This window comes from Procambarus clarkii, chromosome 43 (assembly GCF_040958095.1).
Source record: "Procambarus clarkii isolate CNS0578487 chromosome 43, FALCON_Pclarkii_2.0, whole genome shotgun sequence".
Taxonomy (NCBI): domain Eukaryota; kingdom Metazoa; phylum Arthropoda; class Malacostraca; order Decapoda; family Cambaridae; genus Procambarus; species Procambarus clarkii.
The window spans coordinates 23326473-23344556 of NC_091192.1; the positions used below are offsets into that span (position 1 = coordinate 23326473).

General features: G+C 41.8%; 1 protein-coding gene across 1 annotated transcript in view; it reads left to right on the plus strand.

Annotated features, from left to right (window-relative positions):
• Positions 1–2595: 2595 nt before the first annotated feature.
• Positions 2596–18084, plus strand: part of LOC138373696 (autotransporter adhesin BpaC-like) — a 25896-nt gene continuing 10407 nt past the window's right edge. Inside the window, exons 1-2 of the mRNA XM_069340050.1 lie at positions 2596–2664; positions 6310–6564. Coding sequence (XP_069196151.1) covers positions 2596–2664; positions 6310–6564 — 324 coding nt within the window. The remainder of the gene's footprint in view (positions 2665–6309; positions 6565–18084) is intronic.

Genomic DNA, 18084 nt, shown 5'->3' on the forward strand with positions numbered 1-18084 from the left:
GGCTGTAAAAGACAATTTGTGTTCATAACGACATCAAATATCCGGTCCACGCATCAACAGATTCCCTAGCTCTTGACACACACTGTGTAACCCTTCACATAGTCTAGGGCAGCTGTACAAATGTCCAGGTACCTTAGTATCACACAGCTGGCTCTTGACACACACTGTGTAACCCTTCATATAGTCTAGGGCAGCTGTACAAATGTCCAGGTACCTTAGTATCACACAGCTGGCTCTTGACACACACTGTGTAACCCTTCATATAGTCTAGGGCAGCTGTACAAATGTCCAGGTACCTTAGTATCACACAGCTGGCTCTTGACACACACTGTGTAACCCTTCACATAGTCTAGGGCAGCTGTATAAATGTCCAGGTACCTTAGTATCACACAGCTGGCTCTTGACACACTGTGCAACCCTTCACATAGTCTAGGGCAGCTGTATAAATGTCCAGATACCTTAGTATCACACAGCTGGCTCTTGACACACACTGTGTAACCCTTCACATAGTCTAGGGCAGCTGTATAAATGTCCAGGTACCTTAGTATCACACAGCTGGCTCTTGACACACACTGTGTAACCCTTCACATAGTCTAGGGCAGCTGTATAAATGTCCAGGTACCTTAGTATCACACAGCTGGCTCTTGACACACACTGTGTAACCCTTCACATAGTCTAGGGCAGCTGTATAAATGTCCAGGTACCTTAGTATCACACAGCTGGCTCTTGACACACACTGTGTAACCCTTCATATAGTCTAGGGCAGCTGTATAAATGTCCAGATACCTTAGTATCACACAGCTGGCTCTTGACACACACTGTGTAACCCTTCATATAGTCTAGGACAGCTGTATAAATGTCCAGGTACCTTAGTATCACACAGCTGGCTCTTGACACACACTATGTAACCCTTCATATAGTCTAGGGCAGCTGTATAAATTACATATACATAAATTTGTTAGTAAAACAGAATATTTAAATATTACTTGATGCTTGGAGCACCGACAATAAGTTGTGCAGTGTTGGGAACTCTTACTAACCTCTAACCTAACCTAACCTAACCTAACCTCTTCTAACCAAACGAAACCTAACCTAAATAATCGTTATGTAACCTTATCATACAACATGTATTCTCACAGAAAATACAGTGACACGGCCGGAACCCATACGGCAGTGTCTCTCTCGGTGAAAATATCGTTACTGCTCGGTCCGCAGCGCGCTGTGTTAATATCCACATTATTACACAGTTCACAGTAATAGGAATGATAATATTACTGCAGATATACACGATGTTATGTCCGTCATTCAGTCAGCATCGAGACAGCTCATTATTTGTGTTGATGACTTGGGACCAATTGTTATTGAACGTTCTGATGGTTCAGAACCAATCATTGCACGTTCAGATGGTTCAGATCCAATCATTGCACGTTCAGATGATTCAGAACCAATCATTGCACGTCCAGATGGTTCAAAACCAATCATTGCACGTCCAGATGGTTCAGAACCAATCATTGCACGTTCAGATGGTTCAGAACCAATCATTGCACGTCCAGATGGTTCAGAACCAATCATTGCACGTCCAGATGGTTCAGAACCAATCATTGCACGTCCAGATGGTTCAGAACCAATCATTGCACGTTCAGATGGTTCAGAACCAATCATTGCACGTCCAGATGGTTCAGAACCAATCATTGCACGTCCAGATGGTTCAGATCCAATCATTGCACGTCCAGATGGTTCAGAACCAATCATTGCACGTTCTAATGGTTCAGAACTAATCATTGCACGTCCAGATGGTTTAGAACCAATCATTGCACGTTCTAATGGTTCAGAACCAATCATTGCACGTCCAGATGGTTCAGAACCAATCATTGCACGTTCTAATGGTTCAGAACCAATCATTGCACGTCCAGATGGTTCAGAACCAATCATTGCACGTTCTAATGGTTCAGAACCAATCATTGCACGTCCAGATGGTTCAGAACCAATCATTGCACGTTCTAATGGTTCAGAACCAATCATTGCACGTCCAGATGGTTCAGAACCAATCATTGCACGTTCTAATGGTTCAGAACCAATCATTGCACGTCCAGATGGTTCAGAACCAATCATTGCACGTTCTAATGGTTCAGAACCAATCATTGCACGTCCAGATGGTTCAGAACCAATCATTGCACGTTCTAATGGTTCAGAACCAATCATTGAACGTCCAGATGGTTCAGAACCAATCAGCACGCGCCCTGATGTTTAAAACCAGTAAAAATGTATTGATTACTAGAACCAGTCAACGCACATTCTCATAGTGAAGGACCAATCAGCGTGCATTATGCCTTCCGAACACTAAGTCCACACCCGGGAGCCCCGACCAATCCCCGCTCAGCGCCCGGGTGCCCTGACCAATCCCCGCTCAGCACCCGGGAGCCCCGACCAATCCCCGCTCAGCGCCCGGGAGCCCCGACCAATCCCTGCTCAGCACCCGGGTGCCCCGACCAATCCCCGCTCAGCACCCGGGAGCCTCGACCAATCCCCGCTCAGCGCCCGGAACATTCCTAAAAACAACCGCTAACGACTGTTAAATTTAAATTTAAACTTAAAATGAAGAAGCCATCATTCACTGCACATTCCTCAACGGTCTCTCGCTTTATCTCTGACAATAAGTGTGTCGTTAGTTGACACGTCACGCTTAGGAATTATGTGGTTACACGAGACTACTGATCCATTACAGATATACGTACTGTACCATATACTGTATGTATGTATGTATGTGTATGTATGCATGTATATGTATGTATGTAGCTGAGAGGACGGGCTGGTATATGTGTGTGTGTTATTACCTAAGTGTAGTTACAGGATGAGAGCTACGCTCGTGGTGTCCCGTCTTCCCAGCACTCTTTGTCATATAACGCTTTGAAACTACTGGCGGTTACTGTGACGAAGTCTGTTTAAGTCATCTTTGTGGCCTCTTCAAATCACGTATTCCTCCGAAGAGTTTTCTCCCCTCTATCTCTCTCTCTCTTCTGTAACAGCCCTCGTCCTCACATGTAACCTCTGTAACTACCGCTGTAACTTCTCACGGGTGGGACGCGAACAAGGGGACACAGGTGGAAACTGAGTACCCACATGAGCCACAGAGACGTTAGAAGGAACTTTTTCAGTGTCAGAGTAGTTAACGGATGGAATGCATTAGGCAGTGATGTGGTGGAGGCTGACTCCATACACAGTTTCAAGTGCAGATATGATAGAGCCCAGTAGGCTCAGGAATCTGTACACCAGTTGATTGACAGTTGAGAGGCCGGACCAAAGAGCCAAAGCTCAACCCCCGCAAGCACAACTAGGTGAGTTTAACTATGTGAGTACACAGATCTCAGAGGCCAATCACATCCATGCCGCCCAGAACACAATATTTTTACCAGCCTCGAACGGGGATCTACCAGGAGCAGTTTTCAGATAGTTTCATTCAAGAAGACGCGGGTTGCAATTCATCCATCAAGGCGGCCTGCTCACGCCGGAGCCATTATTTCTGGCGGTTTCGCCCCTTCCCACTAGTTATCGTTTCCCGAGCGAACAGTACAATTGGGTTGAGAAAGAAAGAGAGAAACACGCACACACACACACACACACACACACACACACACACACACACACACACACACACACACACACACACACACACACACACACACACACACACACACACGGACACAATGTTGTTGATTGACGGTTGAGATGCAGGACTAAAGAGCCAGAGCTCAACCCCTGCAACCACAATTAGGTGAGCACAGTTAGGTCACACACACACACACACGGAGCCGATGTCTAAGGGGCTTGATAGCTGAGTGGACAGCCCTCTTGGCTCGTAATCCTAGGGTCCGGGTTCGATCCAGGCTGATGGCAGAAACAAAATGGGCAGAGTTTCTGCCCCTGTTACCTAGTAGTAAATATGTAGCTGGGAGTTAGACAGCTGTTACGGGCGTGTACTTACCTAGGGATGTGGGTGGGTGTATGTTAGAGAGAAATATATGTAGTAGACATAAGAGAGGAACAAATTTATTAGTTAGAAAGGCGGGGTCCAAGAGCTAAGAGCTCGATTCTGCAAGCACAAGTAATAAATACACACATTCACATATTCACATCATCTTATCATCATCAGCGGCATATGCTAGATTGGTCAATATAACAACTGCCTTTAGAAACTTGTATAAGGAATCATTCAGAACCTTGTATACCACCTATGTCAGACCAATCCTGGAGTATGCAGCGCCAGCCTGGAACCCATACCTAGTTAAACACAAGACAAAGTTAGAGAAGATCAGAGGTATGTCACCAGACTAGTCCCAGAACTGAGAGGTATGAGGTACGAGGAAAGGTTCCGGGAGATAAACCTCACGTCCCTGGAAGACAGACGAGTAAGGGGAGACATGATCACCACCTACAAAATTATCAGATGAATTGACAGGGGTGGACAAAGACTAACAGGTCCTCGCAGCTGAGGGGACAGTACTCAGGTGTCGTAGTTCAAAGGGCCCGGGTTTGATTCATTGTTGAGGCAGAAACAAATGGGGAAAGTTTTTCCCCCTGATGGCCCTGTTCACCCAGAAGTAACTAGTTACCTGGGAGTTAGACAGCTGCTACGAGCTGCTTCCTTGGGGATAATAGGTCGGGAGTCATTATTTTAGACATCCGACAGTTAGAAAGGCGGGGTCCAAGAGCTAACAGCTCAATTCTGCAGACACAAATAGTAAATACACAAACAAACACACACACACACGCGTACAAAAAAAGAACCCACACATAAACACACACATACCCACACACAAGCACAACAACAAACACACAGCGCACATAAACATACCAACACACACAGGCAGCTTGAACGATAAGCTGTGGGGCTCACAACTCGGCCATTTTAAACATGGGGGATTTTCTTCCAGTTTAATTTCGGAAAGAGAGACGCCGGGTGATGTCTCCAGTATAAAATTCAAAGTAAAATAAAATCTTGTTACATATTGTGTGTGTGTGTGGAGGATCTTGGGATATATATATATATATATATATATATATTAGTATATTTTGGTAGCAGTCTTTCTTGTAAACATATGTTGTTAAATATGACCGAAAAAGTAAGATTAATAATTCTAACACGAATTTTTTCAATATTTCTTATGTTTCTTTTTACTGTCGATGGTAATTGAAAAATCAGTTCTCCAAAATTCATTTTTATTTCTAGTCTGACTCGACGCTTGAACGCGTTTCGTAATAACTTATTACATTTTCAAAGACTTTAGTTTACACACACACAACTATAACCTGCAAACACTAAACAGAGTTTTACTTATGCCTAAACTAAACAGGTTGTCTTATATACTCGCACTTGGGTGAGGTGATATGTTGCAACAGTTTTGGATGAGGTGAACAAACTTTTGACCAACGCAAGACAGAACACGGAACAATGGGTATTAATTGGATAAATGAGAGGGAAGAATGGAAGTAACTGCAAAGGGCCTATTGGCCTAAAATTCCTCTTGATGCTTCTATATTGGTACAGAGTCTTGAAGTGGGTAGAATATAGTTGTGCATTAATTGGCTGTTGATTACTGGTGTTGACTTTTTGATGTGTCGTGCCTCGCAGATGTCGAGCCGCCTGCTATCGCTGTACCTTTCGATGTGAGAAGTTGTGAGAAAGTTGTCTGGTTGTGAGAAGAGATTATGTGTTCCTTGATGGAGACCTGTTGTTTATGCAGTGTTAGTCGCCTGGAAAGAGACGTTGTTGTCTAGCCTATGTACTGAGTTCTTTGGGGCTTACAGTCCCCAAGTGGGCATTTAAAGGCATAGGCGACGTTGGTTTCCTTCAAAGTGGTAATCTCAAACTCTTCTAGTAGTTCCTGGTTAACTATTCCCTCTCTTGTCTCTGGAACTTCCCCTTGCTCTAATGTGAAGACCTGGAATTTTTTATTGAGTTCCTTGCACACTTCCTTGTCGTTTGTAGTGAATCTGTCTGCCCCCATCCTCAATGTCATTACCTGTTCTTTAACTGTTGGTACTCATTACCTACTGCTTTTCTTTTACTTTACTCTCCTGATGTGGCTATGCAGCAACTTGGGCTGAGTCTTTGCCTCTCTTGCGATGTTATTTTCGTATTGCCCTTCTGCCTCTCTTCTCATCCTGACATATTCATTCCTGGCATATTGGTATCTTTCTCTGCTCTCCAGTCTCCTGTTATTTTTACAGTTTCTCCATGCCCTTTTACTTTGCTGCTTAGCTAGCCTACATCTCTGATTAAACCATGAGTTTAAACCATTAAACCATGAGTTTAAACCATTAAACCATGAGTTTAAACCATTAAACCATGAGTTTAAACCATTAAACCATGAGTTTAAACCATTAAACCATGAGTTTAAACCATTAAACCATGAGTTTAAACCATTAAACCATGAGTTTAAACCATTAAACCATGAGTTTAAACCATTAAACCATGAGTTTAAACCATTAAACCATCTGCATTTTGTTGTTTTCCTTTTGGACTGGGACAAACTTGTCTGCTGCGTCCTCACACTTCTGCGTGATGTAGTCCATCATGTCTTGTGCCGTCTTTCCTCTGAGCTCTGTTTCCCATGTTATATCTGTTAGGAATTTTCTTATCTCCTCATAGTTTCCCTTTCGGAATGCCAGCCTTTTGTTTTCAGTTCCCCTCCTCGAGTTCCTTAACCCTTCTTCAACCAGATACTCAAACGTCAGTACACTGTGGTCGCTCATTCTTACCGGGGCCTCGAAACCTGTGTCCCTTATGTCAGCGTCGTTCTGAGTGAAGACTAGATCAAGTCTCGCTGGTTCGTCATTTCCTCTCATCCTTGTGGGTTCCCTGACATGTTGTCTTAAGAAGTTTCTTGTCGCCACCTCCAATAGTTTAGCTCTCCACGTATTCTCACCTCTTGCAGTTTCTTGTTCTCCCAGTCTATACTGCCGTGATTGAAATCCCCTATAATGAGCAGGTGGGATCTATTTCTACAGGCAGCAGCGGCTGCCCTCTCAATTATAGTGTTAACTGCCATGTTGTTGTTGTCATACTCTTGACTGGGTCTTCTGTCATTTGGTGGAGGATTATATATCACTGCTACTACTATTCTTGGTCCTCACATTGTCATGGTGCCTGTTATGTAGTCTCTGAATCCCTCGCAGCCCGGGATAACCATCTCCTTGAAACTTCATTCCTTTCTCTTAGTTGGGCCACTCCGCCTCCTCCCTTACCTTCCCTCTCTTTCATTATAACTGTGTAGTCCTGGAGGAACACCGCATTCGTTATGATTCGCGAGAGTTTTGTTTCTATGAGTCCAATTATATTTGGGTTCACTTCTTATGCTCTTTCCCTTAGTTCACTTGCCTTGCTTGTAATCCCATCTATGTTCGAGTACATCACCCTGAAACTGACTCTGTGTGTGTGTGTGCGTGTGTGTGTGTGTGTATCTGTGATAACGTCTTCCATTTTTACGAGAGAAAATATCTGAATCTTTTTTAGGGCACAAAACATGTCAGGTTATATTCAGAGAAATTATTAAGAAGGGTCCAGGAGCACTCCAGGCTTCCGCTCCCTCTCTCTCTTGATGTGGTCCCAGGCTGCGGCAAGATCTCTCTCCCCCTGTCTCCCTCTCTCCCAGTCTCTTTCCTTGTCTCATCTCTTTTTCCCCCTCTCCCTCCTTTCTTCCCGTCTCCAGCTTTCGTCTTATCATCTCCCTCGCCTTGCTCTCTTCCAATCTTGCTTCTCTCCCGCGCTCTCTTCCTGTTTCTCTCTACTTTCCCCATCTTCATCCTCTCTTTCTAAATCTCTCTCTTTCTCACCTCTCCCGCTCTTCTACACTAACCACCTTTATCCACTCACCTCTCCCTCATTGACCCCGGGTTAACTTTTTTTTTTTTTTTTTTTTTTTTTTTATTAAGTTATGAGGTACATCTGCATTAGTGCAGCTACCCTAGACTATATGAAGTGGAGTACAGTGTGTCAAAAAAAAACTAACTAGGTGATGCTATAAAATCCCCATCACACAGGATGGTTAGTCATACAGAGACATGTGATAGGCGGTCTGCACTGGCAGACTCCGGATGCATTTTGAGGATATCAACAACACAAGATTGAATAAGGTAGCAGTGGTAATACAAGTCCCCATCTCGCAGGATGGTTAGTCATACAGGGCCATGTGTTTAATAGCCTGCACTGGCAAATTTTGGGTATACTGTGAGGATATCTTCAAGAATACGAGAGTGAATAAAGTAATTGCAAAGCTCCAGGTACCTCATGCCAACTGGTCTGAAAGGTCTAATAACTGGGCATTCAGTGATGTAGTGCGGGAGATCATGCCGTAGTTCCTGCTCACAGAGTTTGCAACTGGAGTGCTCAGGATTGGGAGACCCGTCACCTGCAGCCACCTGCCACAGGTAACGGTAACCCAACCTGATCCTTGCAACCACTGTGTCGCACAGTCTAGTGGACGTTTTGTGCTGTCCATAGATGTAGGTTTCAGATCTGAACAAATCATAGCTTTTTATACTAGTACTTTCAGGTCGTTGGGAGTCAGTAAGTTCTTTCCTATCAGATCTGAATGTTTGGACCAATACAGTTTTGACAGCAGAGATGGGGATACCTAGATCTAATTCAACTTCAAACTTGTTACACGCTAATTTGGCTGCAATGTCTGTCTCATTATGATGGGTTATATTTATGTGTGAAGGTATCCATACAAAGGAGATTCGAGACCCTTTACTCTGTGCATCAATTAGGTCATTTATAATTGGGAGTATTAGGTTCTTGCTGTCGATCTTCCAAGAGAAGTTTTCGATTGCTTGAAGAGCAGACTTTGAATCGCAGAATATTATTCCTCCTCCAATATTTTTTAATGTGCTGGTAGCTAGGTGTAATGCTGCTAGTTCTGCTTGTGTGGAGGTCAGCCAGTTGTTTAACCTGACACTGACAGACTTTGTGCAGATATTATTTCTATAAAACCTACATGCCGCTGCAGTCCGTCCAGTAGAAGACTGGACTGAGCCGTCGGTGTAGACACAGTGCTCGTGAGATCTTAGACTCTCGATGGAGGAGGCAATTGTTTCAAGAGTGACAGCTTTGAGTAGAGCAAGATTCTCATTATCTTTCTTGGTGACAGGTGTGTATGATACTTGACTGGTGGGGTACAGATAAAGAGGAATATCAGAGACTGGTAGATTGCACTTAAAAGGAATGTTAAGTTTAATGAGATTGTAAGCATTGTTGCTCAGCCAATTATCATAAAAGGAGTGAGTTGGTATGTCGGCACCAGTCAAAAGGGTGTTAACAGCACTAAATAATTTGTCTCTGAGCAATGCAGGAGATGTAGGATCTCTCATGACTTTAAGACAGAAGGTAGTGTTAACTTGCATTATTCTCTCTAGTATGGTTGGAAACTTCAGTTCTTCCCTCATGTTGATGATTCTTGTGCATCTTGGGGCACCAAGAATTATCCTCATGGCCTCGTTCTGTATTACTTCAAGTTTGTCCAACACAGAGGAGGGGAAATTAATTAAGTGCAGAGCATTATAATCAACGAGAGATCTAACAAACATCATATAGAATAGTCTAGCATATTTAATATTGATACCAATATTCTTACCAGTAAGTGTTCTCAATGGTTTTAGTCTTTCTTTTAACCTACGGTGTAGATCATTTACAATGTCACTGTTAATACCAACTCCAAGGTATTTGTGCTGCCCACACGTTTCAATGTTCTGGCTGTTGACCTTGAAAGCTATAGGGACATGAGTTTTCTCTTTGGGATGGAGAACTCTGGATTTAGTTATAGAGATAACAAGACCACATTCAATGCTTTTAGCAGCGAATGAATCAAGTAGAGCTTGCAGTCTAGTTTGGGAATTTGCAACAATGCATATATCATCGGCATAACAAATGACGGCTTCGTCAGGTAGTGTGGGAATATCAATTGTTAATTTGTGCATCAGAACATTGAACAGTGTGGGACTTAGCACTCCACCCTGGGGTGTACCCAACTCAAAGGGTGCACAGAGTTTACTTTTGACTCCCTTGAAAAGGACTGAGGCGGTTCTGTTACTCAGGTACCCCCTGAGCCATGTCAACAGTCTTCCCTTAACTCCAAAAGAGGCTAGCTGTTCTAGGATTATTTCTTTGTTTGCTGTATCAAAAGCAGTTTGGAGATCAATAAATGCCGCCTGAGAGTTTGGTCCCCCTCTGATAAAATACTCAGCAAAGCAAGTTTGTGTGCTTCTTCCAGGAAGGAAACCATACAGGTTAGGGGCAAGGTGGGGCTTGATTTGAAACATTAGTCTGTCGAGAATAATTCTCTCAAGAACTTTGCACATGCACGACGTCAGAGAAATGGGTCTAAATTTTTGTGAATTAGGCTTGGGTATGGGTATTATGAGTCCCTGTGTCCAGCGGTCAGGTAAAACACCCTGCCTTAGACTTTGATTAAACAATTCTAGCAAAGGGCTATTTGGCAGCTCAGCAAGTACTCTCATGGTGTTGTATGTGATGCCATCCTCTCCAGGAGAGGTAGCCTTACCTTTCTTGAGTGCATTTTTAATTTCAAAGGGGGTTATGCCATAGTTATCATCAGGCCCTATTTCACTACAGGCAATTTCAATATTGAAGTTACGATTTATTTTAGTACTAGCCAGATAGTTTTGCACATCTAGGGGCAGGCTGCTTATACTAGCAGTGCTTGCATATTGCTGAAGCAGCATGTCGGCATAGTCTACAGGTGAATGGTGATCAAGTTGACGACTGCTAGCACGAGAAATCTTTTTAATTTTATTCCACATTTGGGATGAGGATGTTGCATGATTGATGCCTTGCAGAAACTGTTCCCAGTGCTGGTTATACACCTGTTCCTTTAGCTCTCTAAACTCTCGGCTGGCTTTAAGAAATATGTTGAGGGTGTCAGCTGTTTTATGTGTTTTATACTGCTCAGCTAGGAATAGAACTCTGTCATGCAGGGGCATAAGGCGTGAGTCAGTGAACCACCTCTGTCCCTTCCTCACTGGTTTGGGTCTTGTGGATTTTACAACATTGTCATAAAAAGCGGTTACTTCAGTGACCAGGTCCTCATATAATGCATTGACGGTAGTAAAGCAGTAAGTGTTATACCATTCAGAAATGCGGAATTTGAAGAGCATGTGTAAATTTTCAGGGATATTAATTATTTTTTTTTCCAAAGCTTAGGGGTTTGACATTATTGATAGTGTATGAACTGAATATGGCAAAATGATCACTAACTAATTCATGAACAATTGATCCTCCGACAGCATTATCAATGAGGCCGTGACCAATGACATAATCAAGCCTGCCACCCCTGAGGTGTGTGACGTTAGAGGAGTCAAAGTTGAACACGGACATGTTATTATCTCTTAAGTATTTTACAAAGACTCTGCCATTCCCGTTTGTTTTGGTGTCACCCAGGCTAGTGTGTCTAGCATTAAGATCACCCATTACAATGGTTTGAGAGCTGCTGGTAATTTTTGGGAGAGAAGCTTCCACCATTTGATCACACCTTACATATACATTAACTAAGTTAAGAAACCCGGTCGCTGTAGCAATCTGAAACTGCTGATAATATGAGTCGTCACTTTTGTGGTTTTTAACATGTTTACACACTAGGTTACTTTTAACATACGTCAAGATACCGACATCATGGGAACCAACATTTGAGAAAGCTACATAACCTGGGAGTTTGGGTGGCGTTTTATTTTTTGTGTTTGCAGTGTATGGTTCCTGCAGGCACAGTACATCAATGTTGTTGGCACCAGCGTACATCATTAGATCAAACAGCCTCCTTCGCACGCTTCTCACATTCCACGTGAGAAATTTAAGAGTGAGTTGGTCGTGGGTAATGGTGTTCATAAACCTGACGAAGAGAAGTGTTTATAAGATTCACAAGTTGTAGACTATTGCTTACAAATGCCAATTGTCCACCGTCATTAATGGCAAAGAGTTCTTTCACCTGTTTCAAGCTCAGCTCGCTGCCTGTATTTTTCCTATCATTTACAATCATTTCATGTTCGTTAGTAATCGTAGACACACAAGCGGTATTGTTTTGAATGAGTTCTTGAGTGAATTTGTTAAATACATCTAAGATACACGGGTAACTGGTTTGTAACACTCCAGGCCGTGCTCGTCTATGTCACAACGCCCAAAATAAGGGGTACTAAAACGCCCGAAGCTAACCTAACCAACCTACGCATATTTAATTCGAGGATACTTGTGAACCGCTATATTTTCATAGTACCACATATTTTGTGCGTTGGGGAACCCCTAGAGTACACATGTTTGTATGTGCGAAGGTTCCTTGAGGCTGGCGGCAAGCGTCCGATTTAATACTTTAGACAGACAGACAGGCTTTCAGACAGACAGAGAGACAGACAGACAGACAGACAGTCAGACAGACAGACAGACAGACACACAGACAGGCAGTCAGACAGACAGACATCCAGACATCCTATTTTTTTTGTTGCAAATGTTTTTTCAATGTCTATTGCCGTAATCAATGTCGTTTCAATATTTCAGTATACCAGTACTTGTTTGTACTTGTTTGACAACCAAATTATTATTTTTTCTCCTTTTCACACTTCCCGTTTTCTTGTTGCTGTGATGATTTTACTGTTGTTGTTCCTAAGCCGGTTTATCATTCCGTGTCTCTTGTGTCTTTATTGTTTCTCTTGACCGTCTCCTCCTCCTTCTCCTCCTCCTCCTCCTCCTTCTCCTCCTCCTCCTTCTCCTCCTCCTCCTTCTCCTCCTCCTCCTCCACCTTCTCCTCCTCCTCCTTCTTCTCCTCTTCCTCCTCCTCCTTCTCCTCCTCCTCCTTCTTCTCCTCTTCCTCCTCCTCCTTCTCCTCCTCCTCCTTCTCCTCCTCCTTCTCCTCCTCCTCCTCCTTCTCCTCCTTCTCCTCCTCCTCCTCCTCCTCCTCCTCCTCCTCCACTTTCTCCTCCTCCTCCTCCTCCTCCTATTTTCTCTCTTCCAATCTGAATTCTTCTCTTCGTCTCCTCCTTACATCCTACAATTGGTAATTTGGAATGTTATCATAATTTAGGATATCAATTTTTGGTCCGATATATTACCGTATGATATATCACATATATATTTGGTCTGGTAATATAATATTATAATTATATCATATATATATTTGGTCTGAGCATTACGGATGGTGTGTTATCGGTCATTTCTGACATGTTTGTCGTGTGTTTGTTTGGCTTTGGTTTGTTTGTTTTTGTCTTCAATATTTCTTTATTTTCATCTGTAATTGTATTCTACTCGTTTGCTTTTTATTTGTGGATGGATTCATGTAGAGGGAGGGAGAGAGAGAGAGAGGGAGAGAGAGAGAGAGAGAGAGAGAGAGTGAGGGAGAGAGAGAGAGAGAGAGAGAGAGTGAGAGAGAGAGAGAGAGAGAGAGAGAGAGAGAGTGAGTGAGTGAGTGAGTGAGAGAGAGAGAGAGAGAGAGAGAGTGAGTGAGTGAGTGAGAGAGAGAGAGAGAGAGAGAGAGAGAGAGAGAGAGAGAGAGAGAGAGAGAGAGAGAGAAATTGTGCATTTCTCTTGGGATTTTGCGCTTGATTACGTCTGAGACTTGAGCAACGGACCTGAGTAAAAGTTGAGAGAGGGAATGAGTGTGTGAGGGAGAGGCAGGAGAGAGAGGGAGTGAGGGACACGTAGGAGAAAAAGTGGAATGGGAAGGAGAGGGAGAGGGAGAGGCAGGAGAGAGGGGGTGGATTGGACGGAAGAGGTAGGAGAAAGGGGAAGGAATAGGAGAGAGAAGCAGGAAGAGGGGGAAGGGAGAGAGGGAAGAGAGGTGATAGCGAGATGCACGCAAGTGGGAAGGAAAGTGAGAGTACATGGAAGTACACTAGGAAAGAAACCCGGCTATCTTAACTGTTATCCTCTCCGTATATAGCAGCTATCTACCACGATAACAAAATTACTCTTCCTCAACACACCCTCTCTAAACACATGTCTGAGGTCAGGAAAGAAAAGCGGAATGGGATGGAATTATCAGGAGAAAGCACTAAGCCATTGCGACTATATAGCACTTGGAAGGGGTCAGGATAAGGATTTGGGATGGGACGGGGGAGAAGGAATGGTACCTAACCCTTTGTGGACGGTCGGGGATTGAACGCCGACCTGCATGAAACGAGACCGTCGCTCTACCGTCCAGCCCAAGTGGTTGGACAAGAAGCGGAAGTGACCTTTTTTTTCTCTCTGTCCGTCTCAGACGATTCTTAAACGCTCGCTTACTACGTCCGAAAAGCGACATATTAAGCGACCATCGATTAAGAGAACCAAAAGCACCTTTGATAATTTGATGCATCATGCTATTGTGACTTCTGTGTGTAATGAAGTAGGGGTGAAGAGGTACAACGGCCTATTGACATAGCTCGAGTGCAGAGGGGAGTTGTGTAAAACCCTGGTTTGTGTCTCGGAGAGGCTGCAGGATCCAGTAAGTTCAGTAGAATTTCTGGTTTCAACTCTTTTGACCATGTCGCAGCTCAGTCGATTAAGGCAGCGTCTGGGATGCTCTCAGATGTAGGTTCGAATCCTCGTCACGGCCCTTGTGGATTTGTTCATTTGATGCATCACGCTATTGTGATTTCTGAGTGTTCTTAAGGAAATTCCTATTTCAATTCTTCCTCCGTGGTCTGACACTGTCATATATATATGTTGTACCTAGTACCCAGAACGCAGTACTTGGCCTACTATGCAAGGCCCGATTTGCCTAATAAGCCAAGTTTTCCCTGAATTTATATATTTTTCAATTTATTTCTTACGAAATGATAAAGGTATCCATTTCATTATGTATAAGTTAATTGACTTAAATTTTAGTTAAAACTAACGTAGATATATGACCGAACCTAACTAACCCTACCTAACCTAACCTATCTTAATCTAACCTAAACTAACACAACTAAGTCAATAATGTATGTTCTGAATATAATATGTTAATAATAATTCAGATAAACTAATTGGAAGCAATTTATTGAAAATAAAGAAAATTACTCGGCCTATTAGGCAAATTGGGCCTTGCATAGTAGGCCGAATACTGTGTTCTGGCTACTAGGTACGATATATATATATATATTATATATATATATATATATATATATATATATATATATATATATATATATAATAGCAGTTACGAAATGGGGAGAACGAGAAAGATAAAATAAAGATTAAGTAGTGAGAACTTAGAAGTGAAGGTGAAGAACAGCGAATAAGAAGAAAAGGAAAGAGAGAGAGAGAGAGAGAGAGAGAGAGAGAGAGAGAGAGAGAGAGAGAGAGAGAGAGAGAGAGAGAGAGAGAGACAATAAAGTGGGAGGGAAGAATACAGCGAGGGGAGAGGTAAGAGGCGCAGGGAAGGGAACTGAGGGTGTGGGATCCAATGGATCAAGCACTTAAAAGGAGTATTAGAGAACACAGAATGTGTGTAACAGATAACAGAAGAGAACAATAACAGGGAGGAGGAGGAACAGGAGACCCCCTAAATAAAAGCTGGGAAATGGAATAGAAAACAATATTATATATATATGTATATATATATATATATATATATATATATATATATATATATATATATATATATATATATATATATATATATATATATATATATATTAGTATATTTTGGTAGCAGTCTTTCCTGTAGACATATATTATTAAATATGACCGAAAAAGTAAGATTAATAATTCTAACACGAATTTTCTCGATACTTCTTATGTTTCTTTTCACTGTTGATGGTAATTGAAAAATCAATTCTCCAAAATTCATTTTTATTTCTAGTCTGACGCGACACTTGAACGCGTTTCGTAATAACTTATTACATTTTCAAAGACTTTTAGTTTACACACACACAACTATAACCTGCAAACACTAAACAGAGTTCTTACTATGCAATGATTTAAACAGCTTTCATTTTTCATTTTATACCCGCATTTTGGGTGAGGTGACATGTTACAACAGTTTTGAATCAGGTGAACAAAACTCATTCAAAACTGTTGTAACATGTCACCTCACCCAAAATGCGGGTATAAAATGAAAAATGAAAGCTGTTTAAATCATTGCATAGTAAGAACTCTGTTTAGTGTTTGCAGGTAATAGTTGTGTGTGTGTAAACTAAAAGTCTTTGAAAATGTAATAAGTTATTACGAAACGCATTCAAGTGTCGCGTCAGACTAGAAATAAAAATGAATTTTTGAGAATTGATTTTTCAATTACCATCAACAGTGAAAAGAACATAAGAAGTATCGAGAAAATTCGTGTTAGAATTATTAATCTTATATATATATATATATATATATATATATATATATATATATATATATATATATATATATATATATATATATATATATATATATATACGAATACAATCGAACAAAACGAATCAATATTGATCTAAAAAGCGACTTAATGTTTTTTTTTCTGTTTGAGGACGTTTATTATCACTAAATATAGCGACACTCAAAATATTCTGAACTCTAACCCTTGCGGAATATTCTCTTCTTTTCGGCAATTTCGCGGAATCCCAGCGAATGTGGGCATAGCGAGCGCTGATTGGTATTTCCCTCTGGCGGTAGCTGATTGGTCTTCGGCCGTGACGCGCGCTGATTGGTTTCCTCCCCACCATGACGCGCCGGCAGACCAATCAACACCAGCCGGGGTGTGCAAGGATGGAAGTAAATAAACTTTGAACACATTAAAGGTATATATATACTTGCTTTTGTTTTGGACCGATCCCATGATTGGCTCGGTAGTTTTTCGCACGGTGTAGTTCTCCCATGATGTAGTTCTTCCATCTCAAGATACCAAGATACTGTTCTCCCTTGATACAGATCATTGATACAGTTATCCTATGATACAGTTCTGCATGAGTTCTTTCATGAGAGAGAGAGAGAGAGAGAGAGAGAGAGAGAGAGAGAGAGAGAGAGAGAGAGAGAGAGAGAGAGAGACATACGTAATAATTTTTATTATTTCGGAATTTTTAAGGCAATAATTTTACATATAGAAGCTTCTCTAAGACTTATTTTAAGAACACACGAATAATAATATACAATCTGTCTATTATTATTCGTGTGATAATAATAATAGAATAATAGACATTCTGGGGTATAACGGTCGTTTATTTAAATCTCTCATAACGTTCGTTAATTTAAATCTCTCATAACGGTCGTTTATTTAAATCTGTTATAACGGTCCTGGTAGAATTCCGTCTCTTTATTTGTTCAATATCCAAAAAATCTTTTTTATATTGTATATATTTGACAGTTATCTGTAATACTAATGTTCCTTTGTGTTCTGTCAAGCACCTTTGGCTGGTACAGTTGCTAGACACACTATAGAACACTGTGTTCACCAGGCTGGGGTAACATATGCAAGAACAAACATATCTGTTGCTAGGAGTTCCTTATATATATGTTGCCGGAAATTATTAGGATGAGTTGCTGGGAATTATTTCAATTAATAGAGGCAAAGGAGGAACCAGATACCAGGCTACACTGGGGATAAGAACAAACGATCTGAGGGCATGAGGAACTTCGACCCTATACTCCGGGGGCCAGGGGCCAGATTCACGAAAACACTTACGCAAACACTTACGAACCTGTACATCTTTTCTCAATCTTTGGCGGCTTTGTTTACAATTATTAAACAGTTAATGAGCTCCGAAGCACCAGGAGGCTGTTTATAACAATAAAAACAGTTGATTGGGCTTTGCTTGTGAACTGTTTAATAAATGTAACCAAAGCCGTCAAAGATTGAGAAAAGATGTACACGTTCGTAAGTGCTTTCGTGAATCTGGCCCCAGGGAGGTAGAAATAGCCTAAGCTACTCTATCCCTTTGAGATGTAATTTTTCTCGTCTCAATAAACATTCTTGAACTTGAACTCTGGGGGTATGAGGAAAGAGAGAGATGACTTCACTCACCAATCTCACAGCTTGGTAATTACCAGAAATATGAGGCTATATTCCGCTCAGGAAATGCACTGTTTATATTGGAAACAACGTTACAATTCGGCATTTAGATTCCATTTTAGATAACGCGCGG